Source organism: Panthera pardus, unplaced genomic scaffold (genome assembly GCF_024362965.1).
Source record: "Panthera pardus isolate Hobbes unplaced genomic scaffold, ASM2436296v1 HiC_scaffold_15, whole genome shotgun sequence".
NCBI classification, from domain to species: domain Eukaryota; kingdom Metazoa; phylum Chordata; class Mammalia; order Carnivora; family Felidae; genus Panthera; species Panthera pardus.
In genome coordinates this window covers 64,757,230-64,782,412 of record NW_026526710.1, presented here as the reverse complement: position 1 = coordinate 64,782,412, position 25,183 = coordinate 64,757,230, and the positions used below count along the sequence as shown (strand labels likewise).

General features: G+C 38.0%; 1 protein-coding gene across 1 annotated transcript in view; it reads right to left on the bottom strand.

The window, feature by feature from the left end:
• The window catches only part of ME2 (malic enzyme 2), a 53,864-nt gene that overhangs the window by 3,646 nt on the left and 25,035 nt on the right, over nt 1-25,183 (bottom strand). Inside the window, exons 6-15 of the mRNA XM_019464036.2 lie at nt 24,456-24,617; nt 24,038-24,141; nt 20,937-21,046; nt 20,738-20,835; nt 20,096-20,209; nt 17,359-17,473; nt 15,029-15,171; nt 11,649-11,751; nt 2,919-2,989; nt 2,059-2,157 (exon numbers count right to left, since the gene is read on the bottom strand). Coding sequence (XP_019319581.1) covers nt 2,059-2,157; nt 2,919-2,989; nt 11,649-11,751; nt 15,029-15,171; nt 17,359-17,473; nt 20,096-20,209; nt 20,738-20,835; nt 20,937-21,046; nt 24,038-24,141; nt 24,456-24,617 — 1,119 coding nt within the window. The remainder of the gene's footprint in view (nt 1-2,058; nt 2,158-2,918; nt 2,990-11,648; nt 11,752-15,028; nt 15,172-17,358; nt 17,474-20,095; nt 20,210-20,737; nt 20,836-20,936; nt 21,047-24,037; nt 24,142-24,455; nt 24,618-25,183) is intronic.

Sequence of the window (25,183 nt, the reverse complement as noted above, 5' to 3'; positions counted from 1 at the left end):
TCTTCCTCTCTCTGCCCTTCCCCGACTCAGACTCTCTCTCAGAATAAATAAACTTTAAAAAAAAAAAAAGAATTAAGATTGTTCAACCGACTAGTTATCAAGTAAATTCATAAAAATTAATACCTCCCCTATATGGCAGAAATGACTAGCAAGGAAACAGATATGGAAAGAAAAACTTTGTTCGTTATAAAGGACCCAAAATTTTAAATATCCAGGAAAATAAGTATTCAGCAATGTACCACATTTATAGAAGAAAACAACAAAATGATATTGAAAGACTTAAAAAAAAGAAAAAGATTGTGGTGAGTGAAAAGAGACACTGATGGGGAAGAAGAGTCAATACTAAAAGACAACTGTACCAATTTAATTTATAAGTATGATAGTTTCATACGTAGTTGCAGGGTTTTCTCTGAACTCAAAAACTGATCGAAAAATTCATCCAAAAAAATGCACAGTTTAAACAAATCCTAAAAAACCATAATGATGGGAAGGAACTATATAGTATAAAATAATGCATATTATATATATGCCACAATAACAATTATTTTTCTTAAGGTTTTAAGACTGTTTTTAAGTAATCTCTACGCCCAACTCACAACTGCCAGATCAAGAGTCTGTGTGGCTCAAACTCACAACCGACAGATCAGGAGTCACATGCTGTACTGACTGAGCCAGCCAGGCACCCCACATACCACAATAATTTTAACAGTGCCTAGTAATAGGCCAATATAGTTAGCAACAGACTCTCAAGATATGAGGACTGTATGTTAATAAAAGGACCATTCTCCATTAATTGGTGCTGGGGCAACTGGTTAGCTACTCCAAAAAAAATGTTTCTCTATCTCACATCATATTCTAAAATAATTCTGAGGGGTTACAAAGTTTTATGTTATTAAAACATGCAGGTAGATATTTATATGATTTTGGGAGTGGGGGAAGGCATTAATATCCATAAAGGGTGAAGAAACAATCCACAGAGTAAACACATCATTCCATAAAAAAAACTTTTGAAATATGGCATTCCACAAGTTAAAATAAATGGCAAACGGGAAAATACCTGCACCACAGCCAAGAGGAGGATCACGACACTTAATATATACAGAGCCTTTATAAGTTAGTATTAGAAAGAAAACAACCAGTACAATATAAAAACAAGCAAAAGTCGAGGTGACTAGGTGGCTGAGTTGGTTAAGCGTCTGACTTTGGCTCAGGTTATGATCTCACAGTTCATGAGTTCGAGCCCTGTGTCAGGCTCTGTGCTGACAGCTTGGAGCCTGGAATCTGCTTCGGATTTTGTGTCTCCCTCTCTCTCTGCCCCTTCCTCCCTCCCTCCCTCTCTCAAAAATAAATAAACGTTAAAAAAGATTTTTAAAAACAACGAGATATAATTCTCCACCTATTAAGTATCTATGATTAAAAAAACACTAAGTATTGGCAAAAGTGTGGGAAAACAGATGTATTTCATATCTAATATGTACAATGTAAACTGATACTTTTTTCCTGAAGATATATGATGGTAATTCATATCAGAAGCCTTAGCATAGTAATACTTTTTGTTCTTATGATTAGACTTTATCTTACACAATCACAAATGTGTGCAAAAATTTATCTAAGGATGTTCACTACAATATTTCTAACAAAATGAGAAATGCTTAAAGTCCAAAAATACAGAAATGGTTAAACAAATTATGATATACCAACAAAGAGAACACCATGCAGCATTATTAACAGTCATACAGGAGAATTACTACTGATTAAATGGGAAAAGGTTTACAATATACTTAATGGAGAAAGTGCAGTGAAGAACCAATTACAAAAACAGTCATAGGTGACTGCATGTGTGTGCAGATGTATGCATGTGTTTGGGAAGAAGAAAGACTAGAAGATAACAAATCCAAAATAATAATGTGGGTTACATCCTGGCAGAAAGAATATGGGTCACCTAAAATTTCTTCTTTGTACTCTTGAAATGTTTCAAACTTGTCTCTGTAAACTTGTGCTACTTGCATAAGAATATGTCATTAAAATTTATGTGAGGAGGTATAAATTAATACTTACCTTAATAGCAATGTTAATAGAAACTTCCTGAATATCAGCAAGTGGTGGGTAAAGTCTCCCTTGAGCTAGCTCTTTATCTGTCAATTGATTTGCCAGTGCCTGAAGAGAAAGACAGCATTTTACTTTTGTTTAAATAACATAGAATAAGGATCTAATAAAATGGGAAAGGGGTTTGGGGAGCAGTAAATCATACAGGTATCATAATTCGCTTTACTTTTATCAGGAATATGCTTAAAGCACTGCAGAAATTAAAACTGTTCACCACTAAACAATAAATAACCAGATTTAAAGGCTTATTGACAAATTCTTCTTAACACATACAAAGTTTGGCATAATTACAACAGCTACTATGAAAACAGACATTAAAATTTGTATTAACACGAGTTCTTCAAAACTCATATTGCAGTCTGGCGCTCCAAAAGGCCAGCACACTCCAAATAAACCAGTACTCATTAAAAAAATGAAGCTGCCATAGTATATCACCTTCAGATGTATATACTACATATATATGTACATTCACTACACATACACACACACACACACACACATATACATACTATACATATACTATACAGGTACAGTACATGTCATAAGTATGAAAGGATTCGTAACTTGCAATCAAACATCTAAAACATCATGATAAAAATGAATTTTATGCAAAAGTAGAGGGGCAAGTCACAAAATCAACAGATGAAGAACTTCCTTTCCATTCATAAGGCAGATTTGACCCATTCTCTGTCTCTCTGATTTTAATTAGGATCCATTCATCTTTATAACTCATCCTTTATAAAATAGCCAAACAATATTTAGTATGTGTGCTGCCGAAGTGAGCACTGCCAAACACTATTTAAAGCATTTACCTTTGCAGCTTCTAGGAAAACATGGTCACTAATATGCCGGGTATTACAGAGAATAACAGCTAAAGCCACACCTAGAAAACATTATAAATAGTTTATTTAGTAAGGTCACTTTTCAAATTATGAAAGGAGCCAAATAAATTCCCACACTTAAAGCAAATTAATGGTAACCCACCTCCCCCAGACGGACCCCCAAAACAAAGCAGCCAAGAGAAAACAGAAATCTGAGTTAAAAATCAAGTGATCTTTGTTAACTGTTACAATTCTTATTTACCAGAACAATTTTAGAAATAGCAAATGGCTTTTCTCAATTTAACAGTTAGCAAAATTACAACGCATACAATTCATCAACACTTGTTACAAGAAACATCAATCCCTAGCCCACCTCTAAACACCTTTCCACTTCTTAGATGTTACTATGGACTTCTATAGAGGCAATTACTTTCCATTCTTTTAGTTGATTATTTTAATGTTTCTCTCTCTCACTCTTCAACAGCTTGCTTGAATTTCTCCTGACTGACTTCTGAGTTTTAGAGATCACTGATTCCTTCCTGCAGGAAATAAGTGTGTTGGCTTTCCTTCACATCTCCAGCCTCCTCCCTTCTTCCCACATGGTTAGGGCACAACTTTGGCTGAACCAATATTGTTTATGTTATTAGGACTTCATAAGTGTTACTTGCAGCTGAGCCATTATTAACACCCTGTCATGATTATTTCTCCTCTCCTGCATAACCTTTTGTTTTCCCTGAAGTTACTGTCTGGCTGTTCTCCTTGTTTTAGATTTTCTGCACTTAAAATCACTTCATCCTGAAACACTCATTCAACTGCCTAAATCATGAAGTGTTTCAGCTCCCGGACATAGTCTCTTCTTTCATCCTCTAGAAGAAACCTGTGCTGAAGCTCCCATCTGGTATGGCTGCTATGCATCCCAGACACAGAGTTGGCATCCTGGAAAAACCCCGATTTTCATGGGGACTCCCTTTGCTTCTGAGTTCACTTCCTAAATCCCACTTCTTCCTAGTTGTTTGTTACTTCCCTTTTTGGTAGGATACGTTCTCCTGTAGTTTTCTGAAGATGCTCCCTCTCCTCCCCCCTCCTTTTTTCCACTACTTTCTACTTATGTGATAGTTTCTTTGGGTTTACAATTCTAGTTTGGAAATAATTTCCTATCAGAATTGTAAGCATTATTCCAACACCTTCTAGCTGCCAGCTAGATTGAGCTGATTGAGAAATCAGTGCCAATTTGATTCTCGATCCTTTTCAGTGATTATCTTTTAGCTGCATCTCTGGAAGTATTAGGATCTTTTTTCATACCGAATGTTCTGTAATTTCCCAGCGATGTGCCTTGAGGTTCATGACTTTCACACACCACGTTTGGCACTCAGTGGGAGGGCCTTCCTATCTAGAAACTTGGATCTTTCAGTTTGGGGAACTGTTCATGAAGTTTTTCATAATTTTCTTCCCTCCATTTATCTGTTGTCTTTCTAAAATTTCTATTTTCTGATATTGTACTTCCGGGACTAGTCTGCTAATTATCTTCTTTTATTTTCCACCCCTTGTTCTTTGCTCTATTTCTAAGTGACTTCCTCAGCTTTTTCTTTATTTTTTTTTAATGTTTATTTATTTTTGAGAGCAAGTGGGAGAGAGGCAGAGAGAGACAGAGACCCAGAATCCTGAGCTGGTTCTGTCCTATCAGCACAGAGCCCAAAATGGGGCTTGAACTCATGAACTGTAAGATCATGACCTGAGCCGAAATCAAGAGTCAAACGCTTAACCAACTGAGCCACCCAGGAGCCCCCTTAGCTTTTTCTTATAATCCTTCTGCTATCAAACTTTTCATTTTCAAGCACTCATTTTTGTTTTCTAATTAAAAAAAATAAAATTCTGTCTTGTTTCTGGAACATAATATTTTTGTCTCCATTGATAGTTTTTTAACTTTCCTTCTCCCCACCTAATCCCTGCTTCTTTTTAAAAGGCTTTTTTTTCCTTATTTATTTTGGTCTCTTTTATGAAATACATTGTTCATATAAGAGATTTTCCTCAGCTGATTAGTAATCTTTGAGTGTTTCTCATGTGAGCGTTAGGCACTAGAATGATGGTAGCTCTGAGGCGAGGATGGGGTTTGCCCACTCCGAGAATCACTGCGGTGGCTTGGCTTTTAATCACCCTACTTTCTGGCACCTCTGTCTTCAACTGTGTCTGGCGTCTTCCAGTCTAGAAAGTCTCAGTTTTACACTATTCAAAAGGTATCCCAACAGTCTTCACTAGGGTGGGGAAGCACAGTTATCTAATTACCCAAGGATGAGAAGAAAATCAGGTGGTTAATAGCTTCCTTATTTAATCCAGCCTCTAGATAATATATATATTTTAGAAAGTAGAGCATTTGTTCTATCTACAGTTAATGTTACTTAAATATCTGGGGCAAGATCTATAGCCTTCTTATATTTTTCTTTTCGATCCCACATTCCTTTTTTTCCTCTTTATTCTTGACTTTCAGATTTTTAAAAAAAATTTTTAAAAATATTTTATTTTTGAGAGGGAGAGTGCAAGCGGGGGAGGAACAGAGAGAGAGGGAGACTCAGAATCTGAAGCAGGCTCCAGGCTCTGAGCTGTCAGCACAGAGCCCCACGCGGAGCTCAAACTCATGAACTGCGAGATCATGACCTGAGCCAAAGTTGGACGCTTAACCGACTAAGCCACCCAGGCTCCCCTCAGATTTTTAAAAATCATTTCATTTCCTCCTCAAACGTTCTCTCACCATAGCTGGGAAGTTTTTCTAGTCTTCTAGTGATTATCCTAAAATTTGTAACACGCACCTGTATGAAAATTCTACGTCAATTTCTAATTTACCCTCCTGACACAAGGCAAATCCCTCATAACAGTTTAACTCTACTCAACCGACAAGCTATGTATTATTGTTGCTCCTTTCAAGTAAATCTTTTTCCTCTGGCTGCATTCAGTCTTCACTTTGTTGTTGTCTGCTAAAGCCTCACAATGATGTTCCGGATGTGACCTTCTTTTTATTTATCCCACATGGGTTTCACTGAGCATCCTGAATATGTGTATTGACATCATTCATCAGGTTCTAAGAAATTCTCAGCCATGAAGCCTACCAATATTGCCTCTGATTCATTCTCATGCCCATCTTCTAGGGCTTCAATAAACTACATCAATTAAAGATATGCATCTGTTTTTCTATATTTTCCTCTTTGTTTGGTCTCTGGATCATTTCTTCTGGCCTATCTTACCATTTAATCCTCTTTGCTCTAATCTGCTATAAGCCTCATTCACTGAGTTCTTAAAATTTATTTTTCAATGCTAGAATTTAGTGTTACTTGGCTGAATTTTTCAAATTTGGTTTTATCTCCATAAACTAATACTAAGCATATTTGTTTCAGAGCGCCTGTTTGATATCTAGAATTCCAGAGTTTTCCTGTTGTTTCTGCTCCTTTTGCCTTGTGCTGTCTTATCTCTTTACATGAATTTTTAACTAGGAATGTATTTTAAAATTTGTGAAAGGAACTTGAAGACTAGGGTGGTGTTATCTTGTTCCACAGAAGATTTCTGTTTGCTTCTGCCAGGCACGTGTGGATGCCGGTAGGCCAGAATAAAGGCCTGAGGTTTTCTAGATCATCCATGTGATAGTGCAAATATACCCCTATTCCAAGGTACAGCTTTAGGGTTTCGGCCCACTAGTGGTTCACTAGAATCCCTTCCTTGGCAGGTGCCGGATGCGAACACTGGTCTTCCCTTTGTGGAAAGTACTGCTTTACTGCTCAGCCACTTCTTGCTGATCAGAGAGTGCTTCTGGCGTAAGACTCCTTCACATGCTGGTTTTCTGAGCTCTAGTTCTCTCCCTAATCTTTTTTTTTTTTTTTTAATTTTTTTTTACCGTTTTATTTATTTTTGAGACAGAGAGAGACAGAGCATGAACAGGGGAGGGGCAGAGAGGGAGGGAGACACAGAATCGGAAGCAGGCTCCAGGCTCTGAGCCATCAGCCCAGAGCCCGACGCGGGGCTCGAACTCACGGACCGCGAGATCGTGACCTGAGCTGAAGTCGGACACTTAACCGACTGAGCCACCCAGGCGCCCCTCTCTCCCTAATCTTGACCCAGAATTCCCCTGAGATCAAGAGTTGCATGTTCTACTGACTGAGCTAGCCAGGTGCCCCACAAAAAAAACCAAAACAAAACAAAAAAAAAACCTTCTGAATGAATGAATGCCACAGAAATCCCCCACATTACAGTCAACATTTTGTTAGCCTTTTGACTATTTTCAGGTTTTATTTTTGTTGTTATTTCATCCAGTTATAATTACTGGACTAGGTAATTCAAATATTATTGGAGCCTTACATGTTTACTTGCTTTATAAACAGACTTTTGTCTTCTTGTTTTTTTTTTTTAAATCATTTTATTTCTCATCTGTCCTCACCATTTCAAGTTTTTTTTTTTTAATATTTGTTTATTATTTAGAGACAGAGATAGAGCATGAGCATGGGAAGGGCAGAGAGAGAGGGAGACAGAGAATCCAAAGCAGGTTCCAGGCTCTGAGTGGTCTGCACAGAGCCCAACATGGGGCTCGAACTCACAAACCTTGAGATCATGACCTGAGCCAAAGTCAGATGCTTAACCGACTCAGCCACCCAGGCTCCCCTGTCTTCTTGTTTTAAAGCCCGTTTTTACCACCACTACCAATTTATTTTTACATCTATATTTATAGTGCTAATAATGGTTATTAATAAAGTTAGGACTTTGTAGTGCTGTATAAAATAATCAATTGCCAAATTCCTTACTAGTTAAATAAGATACAGAAAATGACTTTGTTAAAATGAACAGAAAGGTATTCTCTTCTTATGCTTTTATGCCACAGAAATATTGTTGGATAGAACAGATTGATTTTGAATATTATCAAGTTCGAGAAAGAGATCACTGGTGATGGGAGAGTTTCTACTACAGATACTAGGTCTCCAGAGATAAGCAGGGTAGACCTCTAGACATAAAACTGCCACATGGAAGGAAAAGGAGGAAAAGCGCTGGGATATTCACAGGCTAAAAGTCTTTGACAACAGTTGTAACATGCTTGCTTGATGCCAGCCCATGTACACTAAAAATCTACCTGTCGTGAAATCTTAGAGCCTGCTCTCAGCTCTTCAGGGAGAGGCCCACGAGGAGAAAGACACACGTACAAGGGAAATTCAGATCAAATCCCTATTTTACTAAACATAGTCTCTCATTAAAATGAATGAACTAAGGATCACCAGAAATTTATAGAAAATGAACAGCACAAAAGAAGAAATATTTAAAAGAATCTTAGCCCGTAGGGGGCATTTGAAAGGATACTGCAACCTTTAAAAAGAAATAAAAGTGGATATTAAAAAAAAGAGTGATTTTAGGACAAGAAAAAGGTATTGGGAATAAAAAAGGTATTTGAACCTACTAAACTGATGACATGTGATATTAAACACTGTTAATTTCATGTGGTTATGACACTAGTACTATGGTGATATTTAAATTAAAAAATTACTTTTTCAGAGATATATACTGAAGTAGTTATGAACAAAATTATATAACATCTCTGATTTGCTTTAAAATAACCCAGTGAGGAAGGCACGGGTGGGAATATATGGTTACCTGTTGATAACTGCTGAAGTGTGGGAGACTGGAGCATGGAACTTTGTTCTTCCCTCTGCTTTTGTGTATGTTTGAAAATTCTTATAATAAAAAAGATTTTGGGGTTTTTTGGTTATTTTTATTTTGTTATATATTTGGTTGTATATAATATTTATTTTATATTGTTATTGTGTTATTTTATCTTAAGCAGGCTCCACACCCCATGTGGGGCTTGGACTCACAACCCTGAGGTCAAGAGGTGCATGCTCTACTGATTGAGCCAGCCAGGTGCCCCACAAAAAAAGACTTGAAACATACACTAAAAGTGCTAAAAACAGATGAATGAATGAATGCCACAGAAATCCCCCACATTACGGAATAAAAAAGGCAGAGGTGAATATGTGAAATAAAATTTACAACTCAAGAACAATAGAGGGATTTGACCGCGGTCTAACATAAATTCTGTAAGAGGAAAACGGCAACAATGGAAGGGAAAAATGAGAAAGAAACAAAAAGTTACAAAAAATCCTTTGGAAAAGATATAGGGAACTGGCCCACACACATACATGCATAATAAATGGAAATTAAGCCTAAACCTGGATGCATCCTAGTAAGCTTAAATATTTTTAGGAAGAAAAAGCTAGTATGCATGAAGAAATGAGAATCTTAATGACATCAAATTTCTCAACAGCAACACTGGCCACTAAAAGGAGAAATATTTTCAAAGATCTGACAGAATGGACTTTCAGTCTACAAATCTCTACCCAACCAAACTATCAAGTGAGAAGACAAAATAAAGACATTTTAAGATATGTAAAAACTCGGGAACATTTCATCCATGCTCAATAAAAACACTTACTCAAAAATGCATTCCAAAAAGTGAGACCAGGACAGAAATAGGACACATGCGTGTGAGAGAGGACAATAACATGGGGCCCAAGAAGTAGTCAACTGTGGAGCAGGATCTAGGAGAAACGAAGAAAGCTAACAGGAAATTAAAGAAAGATTCACTATACTTGACACCTGAAAGACTTCTGAGTTTCAAACATTTTGTAATATAGAATTATGTATTCAAATCATACTTGTTTAGACATAAATGATCCATAATCATGTAATTTTAGAATCAATCCATAGACAAAGCACAGAAAACAACAGAACATAATGTAAACGTCCAAAAACCCTCTCTACAGTGTAGAAATACTAACTGACCAAAATTGAGAGATGGAATAAGAACAGATAAGAAAGCTAAGTACCAGATTTTTCAACTGTGGCAAACTAATAAAAATGGTCTTGGGGTGGCTGGGTGGCTCAGTCAGTTAAAGTTAAATGTCCGACTTTGACTCAGGTCATGATCTAGTGATTCTTGAGTTCAAGCCCCACGTCAGGCTCTGTGCTGACAGCTCAGAGCCTGGAGCCTGCTTCAGATTCTCTGTCTCCTTCTCTCTCTGCCCCTCTCCCACCCACACTCCTGTCTCTCTCTAAGATAAACATTAAAAAATTTAAAAAAAAACAGTCTTAAGTTGTTATCAAAAGGTCTTTAAATATGTTCTATAAAAATAAAGGTAACTACTCTAAAAACTAAAAATAGTAATACAAATTCAGAGGTATAGAGAAGCAGCAAGGTATTAGGAGGTATGTGGACACTATTACATTTTACAGTTGGGAAGTTCATACATACTGTCTATAGCTGGAATCAAGATAAGGGAAGAGAAGTGTATCAGTGATGATGGTAACCATCAGAAAAACTCAAAGCAAACCACTGACAGCGGTTATAGCTGAGAAGTATGATAACGAGGCACGAAGAGAACACATGGGCTCTTTCCATAATTTGGCTGTTGTTGATAATGCTGTTATAAACACCGGGGTGCACAAATCCCTTTGAATTAGTATTTTTGCATTCTTTGGGTAAATACTAGTAGTACAATTGCTGGACCGTAGGGTAGTTTTATTTTCTACTTTTTGAGGAACCTCCACAGTGCTTTCCAGAGTGGCTCTACCAGTTTGCATTCCTACCAATAGTGCAATGGGGTTCCCTTTTCTCCATATTCTCACCAACATCTATTGTTTCTTGTGTTGTTGATTTTAGCCATTCTGACAGGTGTGAGGTGATATCTCATTGTAGTTTTGACTTGTCTTTTCCTGATGATCAGTGATGTTGAGCATCTTTTCATGTATCTATTGGCCATCTTCTTTTGAAAAGTATCTATTCATGTCCATTTTTAAATTGGGTTTTTTTTGGGGTGTTGGGTTTTATACATTCTTTACATATTTTGGATTCTAACCCTTTATCAGATATGTCATTTGCAAATATCTTCTCCTATTCCATAAGTTGCCTATTGACTGATGAATGGATAAAGATGATGTGATACACACACACACACACACACACACACACACACAGGAATATTACTCAGCCATAAAAAAGAAATGAAATCTTGCCATTTGCCAACAACATGGATGGAACTAGAATTATGCTAAGCAAAATAAGTCAGTTAGAGAAAGACAAACACCATATGATTTCACTCATCTGTGGAATTCAAGAAACAAAACAAATGAGCAAAGGGGAAAAAAGAGAGAGAGAGGCAAACCAAGAAACAGACTCTTAACCATAGAGAACAAACTGATGGTTACCAGAAGGGAGGTGAGTAGAGGGATGGGTTAAATAGGTGATGGGGATTAGGGAGGGCACACTAAATAGGTGATGGGGATTAGGGATGGGTACCCGGTGTTGTATGGAAGTGTTCAATCACTATATTGCACACCTGAAACTAATATTACACTGCATGTTAAGTGCAATTTAGATAAAAACCTTAAAAAAAAAGGAGGTACCAAAGGGAGACAAAGAGGCTTAAATAATTTTAAAACATTGTGTTCCTTCTGCATTTTTATATACCATGTAGTACATTATTTCTGTAATAAAAACAAATCTAATGAACAATATGAATACATTTATAGGGTAAATAAAGCAAGTTGGATTTGCTGAATTCCTTGAGTTTACCTGTACAAACATACCAAAATTCTGTAAACACTATTGTTCATTTTATTCTTAAATTCTAAGCAATTTGGAGAACTAGTTAATGTAATTAACTATTGATCTTTCACATAAATAACGGTGGCATTTACCTGGAAAAATATACACATTGTTTCCTTGGCCTGGTGTAAATACTTGCCCGTCATTGAGTTTCACTGGCTCAAATGGACTGCCACTGGCAAACAAACACCTTCCCTGTTAAGAAATGAAACAACTTCAATTTGTAACTTCATTTGGACTAAAATATTGAGGTGAATCAAAACAACGAATCAAAACAAAGTTAAATCCTGTACTAAAACAGACCAATATATTCTTTGTGAACAGACATAATTTATTATATAACATAATACTTCCACTAAAATTCTTATTAGATGGGTGCCTGGGTGGCTCAGCTGGTTAAGCGTCTGACTCTTGATTTTGGTTCAGGTCATGATCTCATAGTTCACAGGATCGCGCCCCGCATAGGGGTCTGTGATGACAGTGCAGAGGCTGCTTGGGATTGTCTCTTTCCCTTTCTCTTTGCCCCTCCTCCTGCTTGCTCTCTCTCTCTCTCTCTCTCTCTCTCTCAAAACAAATAAATAAATAAATATTTTAAAAATTCTTATTAGAACGATGTTTTTTTTTTTTTTAATGTTAGAGAGAGGCAGAGAGAGAAAGAGAACAAGTAGGGGAGAGGGCAGAGGGAGAGAGGGAATCTGAAGCAGGCTCGACATTGGGGTTTGATCCCATGACTCTGGGATCATGACCCGAGACAAAATCAAGAGTCAGACACTCAACCGACTGAGCCACCCGGGCGCCCCTAGAATGAGGTTTTATGCATCACACACATTCAAATAAAGTTGAAAACTGCCCATTAATAAACTAAAAATCCTGACACTTCTTTTTCCTTTTAAAATGTAGATGGGCCAACAAATGCTATCCTGAATAATAAAGATTGCTGTAAACACCTGTGAATGAAGTGGAACACATCAAAAATTAAATTGTGACCACTGACTGTCCAGCTGCTGTTTTTTGGCTCTGTTCCAGGTGCTTTCTATGAGTTAACTCAGTATAGCCTGTGTAAGAAACCTTCTGGGATTATCATCTCCATCTCACTGATATATAAAAAAAAAATCTCATAAAACTATGGCTTAGATGTCCAAGTGCTTTGTAAAAAGTCACGCATCACAACTGCAGCAGTTACATTTGAATCCAGACTTTTTTTTTTTATAACTCTAAAGCCCATGGTCTTTCCATTCTGCTATAATGCCCGAATTATGCAGTTCACGCAAAGGTGTATGGTATACCCACACTATTACCCCAGAAAAATATGGCATGTTGCCTTGCTGAAGAAAAATAAACCTCCAAATTTGTTGTGTCACTTCTAGTACTATGCTCAACAATGGTATGCAATGTTACTAGCATATTCAGTATTTCTTTAAAAAATTTTTTTAAATGTTTGTTTATTTTTGAGGGGGTGGGGAGGAGAAGGGGCAGGGAGCGAAAGGGAGACACAGAATCTGAAGCAGGCTCCAGGCTCTGAGCTGTCAGCACTCTGACGCAGGGCTCAAACCCACAAACCGTGAGATCATGACCTGAGCCAACATCAGACGCTCAACTGACCGGGCCACCCAGGCACCCTGAATATTCACTATTTCTAAGAGAGAATTAGATGCCCATGAAATTGAAGAGCACCTGAAAGTAAATTTGTAAATCCTTTAAATATCATTTCCCTGTGCCAAATCTTACCTGCCCCACTCCTCCTTGGCAAAAAAACAAAACAAAACAAACAACGATAATCTATCTTGGAATACTTGAGGTATGACTAAAGTAGATCATGTTTAATCAGCTACTTGGATTAAAGAAAAGGAGATTTATAGAAAACTAAACTATCTCCACACAGTAGGATGGACAAACTGACATGGCACCTGAACACTGGGCAGAATAAGAAGCGTTTAGACAACGCTATTGTCTTCTTTTCTCTAGATCTAAAAATGTGTATTATACCATTATACCAATGGTGTAATGATTATTCTTTGAAGTGTAGTGGATCCTCAGATTTAACACTCAAGAATTTGACCCTTTGGATCATATGAGCAGATACTTGTCACTGGGAATATAACCCTGTGGCAGTGTTAAAGAATTCAAAAGAACTAAATCTTAAACAATTTGGATGAAAGTAAAAATTTGTTCCCGACAGCTGTCAGATGACTGAGAACAATGGCCCTCATAAAGACAAACACTGACAGTGAAGATGCGTTTGAAGAGGGTAAAAAGAATTGTTTTATGAAACGTGAGGGCAAGAAAGCAGAATTTATTTATGAATTGACTATTTCCATAATACATCTTTGTACGTCTGTGTCACTAAATAATTAGAAAAATAATCAAATAGAAATTCTACAAAGAAAAATACAATAAAATTAAGAATCTAACAGCAGATTAGCATAGCTAAAAAAAGAATATGCCAACTGGAAGATAAAGCCAAAGAAAATCACCAGATTAAAACACAGTATGCAGACAGGATGGTGTATATATAAACTAATGTAGTAGATATAAGAGATATGGTGAAAAGGTCTGACAATCACACAACTGGAGTCCCACGAGAAGAGAGAGAGAAGGCAGCCAAATCAGAGATACTGCCAAAAGAGACCACAAGAGAGGGCAGCATCAAGATAAAGAGCTCATAGTCCCAGGGGGAATAAATACAAAGAAAAACACACCCATGCCCAATGTGGTAAAACCCAAGACAAAATGGTATATCAAAAGGAAAACAAATCAGAAAACAAGAGAATAATATCTTCAAAGTGCTAAAATAAAGTCCCTGTCAACTTTTACTTCTATGCACAGTGAAAATATCCTTCAAAATGAAGGCAAAATAAAGCAATTATCAAGAGAATTCATCAGACCCACACTCAAGGAAAGTTCTTCTGGTAGAAGGAAAATGATCCAAGATAAAAGCACACACATACAGGAAGGACAAAATGGCAACAGAAGATATCAAAATGTATCAAAATGAATATTTTGTGTTTAGAATCATAATGTCTTTTGGGGTTTAAAACATAGAGTTAAAATGCACAACAACGGGGCCCCTGAATGGCTCAGTTCGTTAAGCATCTGACTCTTAATATCGGCTCAGGTTGTGTACTCGCCATTTTGAGATTGAGCCCTGCAACAGGCTCTGCATTCAGTTGGGCTCTGCACCTGCTTGGGATTCTCTTACTCCCTCTTTCTCAAAATAAATAAATAAACATTAAAAAAAATAATAAATAAAACACACAACAAGAGCCACAAGACATGAGGGTATTAAAATGGAAATATAAGGTAATTGCTTTCAAGAACTCAAACAAGCAATAACATCAGAATTTGACAATCCATGGGTGCATACTGGAATCTCTAGAGTAACCATGAAAAGAATTACACAAGAATGTATAACTAATAGGCTACTAGAGGGAAAATAATAGACAAGACCAATTCATGTAGTTGTCATCAGTACCTCTGTAAGTGTATATGCTTCTTCAGCTGTGCATTCAGCCTTTGCTGTAGGATTGCTCAATGCAAATATTACAGGCCTTTCATTGATATCAGCCATGGCTTTGATTACATCAGGGGTGAAAAGCCGGCCAGCTCCTGCAACTCCTATGACATATAAAGGGGGGGGGGGGGGGAGGAAGCAATTTCATTATAGTTAAAATAAAACAATTCTTATCAACATCATTTCTACAATAGGTTTAATACAACGAAAGCACAGGTAAACTCCCATCACAAAGACAGATTTTGTATAACTGAGAAAATGCCATGGGAACAAAATCTTGAATCTGAAAACAACAATAAAATTCTAAAAGCTTTCACTGAAATACTCAGTTTGCCCCAAAAATAGTGAATTGCAGGAAATAAAAGAAGAGTATAAGAGTACCTCCAACTCTAATTAAGAAGATAAAACTTGCTACAACATGGAGGACCCCTGAGGACATTATGCTAAGTAAAATAAGCCAGTCACAAAAGGACAAACGCTGTAGGATTCCTTAGGTACTTACATGAGGTACCCAGAGTAGTCAAATTCATCAATACAAAAAGTAGAACGGTGATTGCCAGGGGCTGGGGGCAAGTATTTGTTTAACGGGTAGGGAGTTTCAGTTTTGCAAGACGCAGAGTTCTGGAGCCTGGCTGCACAGCAACGTGAATGCACCTAACACATCCAACTGTACGTTTAAAAATGGTTATGATGGCAAATTTTACATTATGTGTATTTTACCGCAGTTACAAATGAATTTTAAAAAGATAAAAACTTGCATCTCAGATGTTAAACTTTCAAACTCCGGTATTCATTAGAAAATACCAGAAATTCAGAAGGGATGCCAAATCATCTTGACTAAAGCAATCTATTTTCTTGATGGAATTTAATGGCCTTTTTATTAAGCTCCTATACTGTATTAGGCCTCTGGGAAAAAAAAAAACTAAAGAGAAAATGAGAAAACCTGTAACAGGTGCCAACAAGTACGCAGTGTTACAGAGGAGGACCCGGCCCATGACAGGACGCTGGGGATGACCAAGCAGTGCCTCAGCTGAGTACTCTTCCAGTTCATCCAGTAAAGAGACTTCAATAGTCAAAATAATTAATTTTCAATTCTCTTTTATAAACTGATATGTAATAAAGAGAAGTATTGATCTGGAGACCAAAGTTTTAGCACCTGCTCTGTCACTCCTGGATATATGAAATATTCACAAATCTTGGGCAGGTTGTTTAACATCTCCGTGCTTGTTTTTCCTACGTACAATAGGAATTTATATTCAGTGTTTCTCCATGTGGAGGTGTGTGAACATATTTTTAGGAGTCTGTGAGTTCTAAAATAATTAAACCTTTAAAACTTTTGTTTTCTTGACCCTCCAGAGATAGACTGAATGGACAGATTCTTAGGTTTCCATATAGGGTTTTGAGAGAAGTTGGATGATCTTCAAGATGTCCTCTTGCTCTAAAACAATTATGAGTTCTAATCAATGAAGAAGCTAATGGCCATAGAAACTTACTGTTTGTGACTGGTTTACTATTTAAAATTCTACAGGGCCTCTTTAAGAAAGCGATAAAATTATTTAAAAATTATAGATTCAAATCTTACAGCTGTATACGAAATGAAATTGCTCCTCTTTTAAAAACTTTTACATTTTCGGGGCACCTGGGTGGTTCAGTCAGTTAAGCATCCGACTCTTGATCTTGGCTCAGGCCATGATCTCACAGTTCATGAGTTTGAGCCCCAAGTCAGGCTCTGCACAGATGGCGTGGAGCCTGCTTGGGATACTGTCAATCTCTCTCTCTCTCTGCCCCAACCCCTCGTGTTTTCTCTCTCTGTCTCTCTCTCAAAATAAATAAATAAACTTAAAAAAAAAAAAGACTTTTACATGTTCTGCTATGGACTCAGCGCCATTCTGGCATAGTCGGATGTCAGCTGTGCAATGCCTGACTTTCAAAACGTACCAAAGCTTTCTGCTTTGTTGCCAATGCAAAGCTTTGACTCTGCATAGGACTTTCTTGGTTCAGTCTGTCAGGTGACCTTGGTCTTTTTTCAGGTTTTGAGTGCAGCGGTCAGTCACACCAACTCTAAAAGCAAAGCATGATAAATCGCACAGCTTCGAGCACTTAAAAGCACAAGCAACATCTGTTAACTGAACTTTACACACTATGACCAAAAGGCTACCACAGAAAAAAAAAACATTATATGCTGAAAGCTAAATAAAATGGGTCATTTCATTTTTAGTGCTCTAGCGTGCTAGTTATGACCAGCAACATAGAGTTAAGTGATACAATGATTTGTCAACAACTCCACTTACCAATTATAGCTGAAGGCTTGAGTATGTTTACTGCATCTTCAAAAGTATCAGGTATATGCTCTGGGGCTGAGTGCGCAAAGGGCTCCTGATGACTCTCGATTTTAGCTTTTCGTCCCTGAATTTTTGGGAAAAATACAGTATTTTTTAGTAAATGCTTACCGAGAATTAATCGAAAAGACATCATTATGAGTCACATATTGTTTCTATAATACGAATGTCTTTTCATTCTCATTTACTTTCCTCTTCAACCTCTATCTTGCAATTCTATCTTTGCAGTGCCCACAAAACCCGCATATAAAACATAAATCCAATCTTGTCATAATCAGAAACTTTCTAGTCCCTCTCAAAAACTCATTTACTTTGTTAAGTGCTTCTAAATCCAATATGGCACAAAGGCTTATAATACCCTATCCAGGTTAGACGCATTTTGGAATTCAGAATTTTTCACATTTTAGAAACGTATTATGGTAATATAGCAAATATTACAAATCTTCCCACTGTGGACACCCCAAAGTGAACAACACTTATGAACAGTACTACCAATACCCTCTCTGGTTTTGCTACCAGGTAAGTTCAAGTCAGTCAGATCTGTTACCAATTTCAGAAAAAACTTTGGGGTTTCAGAGCTTTTAGGAATCTAGGCATCATGGACTAGTTGTACTAACAAGAGTTCTGAAGCAAGAGGAACAGGGAATTCTGGCTCAGGACGGCTGAATTAGGAACATGCTTTCCTCCACGAATCCCAGGCCAAAAACTAGAACGATGAAATCCTTAGTAGTATTACAAGGCCACCAGAGGTACCACTGACAAACCAGAACATTGAAGAATTTCTCAGTATTGAAAGCAGGCAAAAACACATAGAACGCAAAAACCCACCAGGCTGAGAAATCCATACCCTTATTCTGGCAAAAGAGAAGACCCTGCCGCAGAGGTGAAACTTTGCATCAGAATTCCAGAATAGCCCCAGAGAAGAACTAGCAAGGTTTGGGAAAAGCAACACACCGCCATCGGTTGGCTGGGAAGTTAATTAAAGGACTGACATCTAGCCTCAACAGATCCAGGTTTTCAGAACAGTGGCTTCCCGTGCTCGCCCTCCACTATGGGGGTTCAATAGGAAACTCTCAAAGTCTCAATAAGGAGGGCAGTGTTTGGGTCACCAAGAGAGACTGGACACCTATGTGTTTTACACATAGGTCAAGCTATCCACACACCCTAAAAGAAAAATAGACTTTGAACTTGTGGATATAGAGGGATTCTCACTGGTGCTAACCAATACCATATTCATTCTTGAGCTGACTTGCTTATTAAAAAGAATCACAAAACATCTGTGAAAATCAACACCACAAAAAGAAGCATCAAACTGGGTACCAGTAAAAATATGTATTCTGCCAACAGCTTTCTAAAAGCACAAGGTTTATAATCCTTGTATTTGATGTGTAAGCAAATACGGTGGCTGTAGCTCACTTGGGAGGCAGCACAGTCCAATGGTTAAGAGCACAGGCCTCACAGGCTGCTCGGATGCGACTCTTACACACAACTTAAATTGATGACCTTGGAAAAGTCACCTGCCCTTTCAAACCGCAGTTTCCTCATCTGTAAAATTTCACAGAATTTTTGAGAAGATTAAATGACATAATACCTGTAGAGTCTTACCACAACGTCTGCTGCATTTTAAACTACTATTTAAAATTATGTATAATTTAAGCACTCAAAACTTTTCATTCATACGCTTCTTCATTTTATTTTTTGTACGAATAGTTGTGAGCACTAATTAAGAAGGCAAGATTTCAGAACTGAAACAAAGCACACGGAAATAAACTTGCTCCAAAGATGCGTATTTCAAGTAACTGAGGTATGTCATTATATATAACAAAAATACAATAGCATTGTGTACTGGACAGGTTCAACTATGAAACAGTTTACCTATATTATAATGTGTTACACAGTATAAGATACAAGGCATTTCTTAAGCTACTAAAAATGGCAATCAATGCTAGGAAGGCAGGCAGGTCCAAAGGATACTAAATTAATCTGGGATAGAAGCTTCTTATTATCCATGAACTGGCTTCAAGAAAATGTCCATGGACATCTGTTAGACTGCTACAAGGGATTATGATCTCCAAATGGTTAAAGAATTTCTGCTCAAATGTCAGATGTCCTGCTAACAATTTAATTAGAAACTTCTGAGTTCCCATATAAAGCCTAGTTTTAGAAAGGTCAAGTACAATCTTATTTGTATGGCTACTTGCTTTCTTAAGACTCAGAGAACAAAGCAAGAAAGAAAATGTCCATGCCAACATGGAGATTATGATTTAAATAAAAAGCAAGAGTCTTTATAAAAGACAAAAAGTAGACTGGAGGCACCTGGGTGGCTCAGTCAAACATCCAAATCTTGATTTCAGCTTAGGTCACGATCTCACAGTTCCTGGGATCAAGCCCCGCGTTGGGCTCAATGCTGACAGCGTAGAGCCTGCTTGGAGTCTCTCCCTCTCTCTCTCTCTGTACTCCCCCCACTCACGATCATGCACTCTCTTTCCCTCTCTCAAAATAAATAAACTTAAAAACAAAAAAACATGGGAGGATTTCTGTTGAGAATATACTGGAAGGTCCCCAACTGGTACAATCTGGACAGTTCAGTGCAATACAGTATTTTAAGAAGTGGTAATATTTTAAAAATCAAACTAAAAACACCATTGTAACAACATTCTTTTGCTTCTCCAAGATTTAATTACCTTACCTTAAATAATAAACCAAACTTGTCAACCATCCAAATTTTCTTTTGTGCCTCTTCTTCTGAGAGGCCATTTTCTACCATGGCCATAACGATGAGATTTGCAATTCCAAGAGCAGCCTGTCCAACAAAATATAAATTTTAAAATTAAAGATGAGGGTAAGGCACAATGCTTGAGTTACTTTATATATGAGGATTATGTGTTATGAGGAATATTTGGTTTATTCTTCTCTAACAAACCACACAAAAGTTGATTTGCTATAATATTCTCTCCAATCATATTAAAAAAAAATTTTTTTTAACGTTTTCTATTTTTGAGACAGAGAGAAACAGAGCATGAACGGGGGAGGGTTACAGGGAGAGGGAGACACAGAATCTGAAACAGGCTCCAGGCTCTGAGCAGTCAGCACAGAGCCCGACGCGGGGCTCGAACCCACAGACCGTGAGATCATGACCCGAGCCGAAGTCAGACGCTTAACCGACCGAGCCACCCAGGCGCCCCTCTAATCATATTTTAAATGATCTACTTTATAATAGAGATCTTCGATTCACACAAGATCTCGACAAAATGAAAAGTTCATTATGCCCCATTTGCCAATTCTAAAGGATGATGTTGATTTTAAACTCTAAAAGCTTACAAAAACTTACCTCTCCTGCTCCAAGAAATAAGATTTTGTGTTCTGAGAACGACTTCCCAATAACTTTTTGTGCTGCGAGAAGACCTGCTAAAGCTACTGCAGCCGTCCCTGTGCGGAAAAGAAAGATTTCTTAGAATAAACAAGGGGCATGTTAAAAACCTTGAAAGAAAGTAGGGGGTCAAAAACCTAAGGTTTTCTTTTTGCTTTACCTTGAATATCATCATTGAAGGTGCAATACTTTTCTCGATATTTTCTCAAGAATCTGAATGCATTATGATTTCCAAAGTCTTCAAACTGAATAAGTGTGTTCTGTCCATACCTAAAAAGAGCAAAACCCATAATGGCTGTGTTGAAAATACCACCATTAGATAGCTTTTCTAATAGTCTTTATCATCCCATTTAAAAATAATGTATCCCTTAAATGGGCACCTGGCAATTTTCAGAGAGCCTGTGAAAAAGTGGAGTCGAAATGTAGAAATCTACTACTCATTCAGAAAAATTTATGAGGTGGACCTATGGGATAGTCACTGGCATAAACTATATCCAAGTGTTACCAAGCACATACAAGCATGAAATAACTTCCTAAAAAGAAAGGGATTTTACCTCTGAGTCTCATAAAGTATCTATTTGACACGTATATTCTCACTGTACTAGCAGGTAAACAGCAACACAGGAGAGTATATTAAGCAAGAGTTTATATTAAATAAGAAATTAAAAAATAATTTCTGGGGGTGCCTGGATGGCTTGATCGGTTAAGCATCCAACTTCGGCTCAGGTCATGATCTCACGGTCCGTGAGTTCGAGCCCCGCCTCGGGCTCTGTGCTGACCGCTCAGAGCCTGGAGCCTGTTTCAGATTCTGTTTCTCCCTCTCTCTCTGCCCCTCCCCTGTTCATGCTGTCTCTCTCTGTCTCAAAAATAAATAAACGTTAAAAAAAAATTAAAAAAAAATAATTTCTGTACGAGTTCACTGGCATTCAAAAAAAAAGACATCAATCATCTTGGTGAGGTGGGGTAAGGGAAGGCTTGAAGAGGCGAGGAGACTTCATTTGGGCCCTGAAAGAACAAAAAGTAAAGAAGTAGGAAGAAAAACAAGGTGTGTTTTGGTGAACCTGAATTGTCAACAATCAGGCTATATATTTCAGGGTTTATAGAGGAAAGAATAAGGAGAAGTTGGTTAAGGTAGGCTGGGGCCTGATAAGGGAGATTCCTAAATGCACAATCAGAGAATGGGACTTTGTTGTGTATCCAAGGTAAAATCACTGAAGGCCGCAGGGAAGGGAAGACCCCTGTTAGGAAGGACAGACGTGCCAGTGACGTGTAACACACACTGGTGTGCGGAGAAGCAGGAAGCAGCCAGGAGGCTACTATGGTATAAGGACAAGAGAATCTGAAGGAAAAACCACGGGAAGTTAAAGGGACAATTTTAAGACATTAGAATGAGCAAAAAGAACTTGATAAGGGCCACCTGGGAAGTCAGGGAAACGCCATTAAAATGCCAAAGCAATCTGGATGACTATGAAGGTACTATTTATTGTCCAAGGTAGGGAAGTGAGGAGACGGGGAGGAGGTGGCAATTTCCGGGCAGATGAAATGTTTAGTTTTAGATATGTCAACTTTGACTAGGGAAAGGCATTAATTTTTAGTATCTTCTATGTACTAGTAATTTAAAAGGTAGGGCAGGGCTAGTATCATAAAGAGTTTGAACTTTACCCCAAAACAACAGGAAACTACTGAGAGATTTCAAGCAAAAGAATGACATGATGAAGTGCACATTTTTAAAAGATTAGCAGAGGGAGCCTGGGTGGCTCAGTCAGTTAAGCGGCCGACTTCGGCTCAGGTTATGATCTCCACGCTGGTGGGTTCGGGTCCCACGTTGGGCCCTGTGCTGACAGCTCGGAGCCTGGAGCCTGCTTCAGATTCCGTGTCTCCCTCTCTCTCTGCCCCTCCCCTCCTTGAAGCCTCCCGGAGAGAGATGAGGATGTGCAGAAAGGCTGTGGCAATGGAAAAGAGGAGACGTATCTCTGAGGCATTTACGTGGTAGTACCACCTGGGTCTGAGGACTGACAGACACTATAGAGGGCTGATGGAGAAGGAGGGAAGAGTCAAAGATAAGAGCAAAAGCAAAGTTTGGCCAGAGGGTAAATGTTGCTGCCATTAATAGAAGCTGGCTAAAGAGAAGACAGGCAGCTTGCTAAGGGAAGGAGTGGTTTTGGACACAAATATGAAGTAGCAACAAAATGTCTAGATGGGATGTTAGAAATGCAGGCCTCAGAGAGAGGTGGGACTAGAGGTAAGTTCAGGAGTCACATGCCTGAAGGTCATGGCTTACCTGACTGAAAGAGAAAAGAACTATGAATGTATCCCCACTTAGTAGAAGAGAGCAAGAAGAACCAGTACAGATGACAAAAGACAGAAAGAGGTGGGAGAAAGACCAAGTTAGGAAAGCCTTTCAGTAATCGAGAGAAGAGAGAATTTCAAAGATGAAGGAGTAGAAAACCTGGTCAGATGCTGCAGAGGTGGAGAGACAGGAGGAGCAATGGTCAGCAAACTTATTATTCTTTTTTCAATGTTTATTTATTTGAGAGGGAAAGAGAGGGAGAGAGAGAGCGCAAGTAGGGGAGGGTCAGAGAGAGAGGCAGACAGAAGATCTGACAGCAGAGAGCCAGATGCTGGGCCCGAACTCATGAACCATGAGATCAGGACTTGAGCTGAAGTCAAGTGCTTAACGGACTGAGCCACCCAGGAGCCCCAATTATCAGCAAATTATTTAAAAAAATTTTTTAACATTTATTTATTTTTGAGAGACAGAGAGAATGAGCAGGGTTGGGGCAGAGAGAGAGGGAGACACAGAATCCGAAGCAGGCTCCAGGTTGTGAGTTGTCAGTACAGAGCCCGACCCAGGGCTCAAACTTGTCAACCACGAGATCATGACCTGAGCTAAGTCTGATGCTCAACTGGCTGAGCCACCCGCGCCCCAGATCAGCAAGTTTAAAACACAAAAGCTGCACGAGAGTCCCAGGAACGGTGCAAGTGAGCCCGGAGGCCAAGGGGTGGGAGAACTGGACAGGAGGGTCTGGCAGAAGCAGGGAATACAGACTTCCTACAGCAGGTCTGATAACTCAGGAAAGCAAGGCAGAGTATAAAGGGTGTCACCAGCATCAGAATCTAAGCAGGCAGAACAGAACCCAAATTCTCAAATATTTAATCTCCTTGTACCCATCTTCAAAAGAGATAAAGGAAAAGAAAACTGTGGTTCCTTTCTTTTATTAATTAAAGATTCTTCCATTTACTCAACCTTTTACAAAATACCTGTCAGTAATGGCTTTCATAAACTCATCAATCAGGTCATCATAGCGCTGTGATCGATCTCTTTTCTGATATAAGCCCATGTAAAACGGATCTTTTAAGAGTGCCTACAAAATAGACCAAATGTAAAAATAAAATCATTTTGTTACATCACCAGTTTAAACATACTCTATAAAGCAAAAATTGCAAAATAAAAAAATTACTATTGTAATTTTTAAAAATTCATTACATTTTCTTCAAGAATCTCTTAATAGGCTTAATTTACTGTTATCTGTATAAATATCAAAAGCACAGTTCAAGACAGACTAGCTTTAATCACAACATTTTCCCATCTTATATTATCTTCAAAAGAAGAATATAATAAAACTTTTGTTTTTTAAATATGAGAGAAAGATCAAAGGGGAAAAATTGTTTTACTCACTGGATTATCAGTTCCTACATCAATACACACAGGTAGGCATCTATCAGGCCGTATTCCAGCACAAGCTGTATACAAACAGAGTTTTCCTACTGGGATCCCCATTCCATACACACCCAGATCTCCAAGACCCAGAATTCTTTCTCCATCAGTCACCACAACGGCCTTAATTACAAAAAATACATATAAATTAAAAGTTGCCAAAAATGGGGTACTAAAGCATTTGAAAAAAAGAGTCTCTTCGTATATTTTCACTCTTTTAAAAACAAAATTGTTTCTTGATTAACTTCCAACATAAACCAACCAAGCATACTTAAATCTGTAGGACTTTAGAATCTAGGTATAAAAATGAGAATGAACTAGGTCTGATTTTCCTCTGTCTTTGGTTTAGGAACAGAATGCTTCTGACTGGAGAGTCAACTTATATATCTTCACAAAGACTAAACCAGGGACAGGCAGGCAAACTTCGGACAGAGATTAACCAGAAGAGAAAATCAAGTTTAGAAATGAATATGCTACTCCCACATAATAACGTAGGCCAAACAAGAAAAACCTTAGCAACAGTGTGTGGGGGGCTGAGGGGAGATCTAGAATACAAAATATACCTACCAAGTTTTAAGATGATACTGTGAGTAATTATCTAACCAAATTTTTTCTAGATTACTACAACTAATAATTATTCATTAAAGATTATTTTGGTGAGGAAGACATGTTATAAAGGCAAGTAAGGT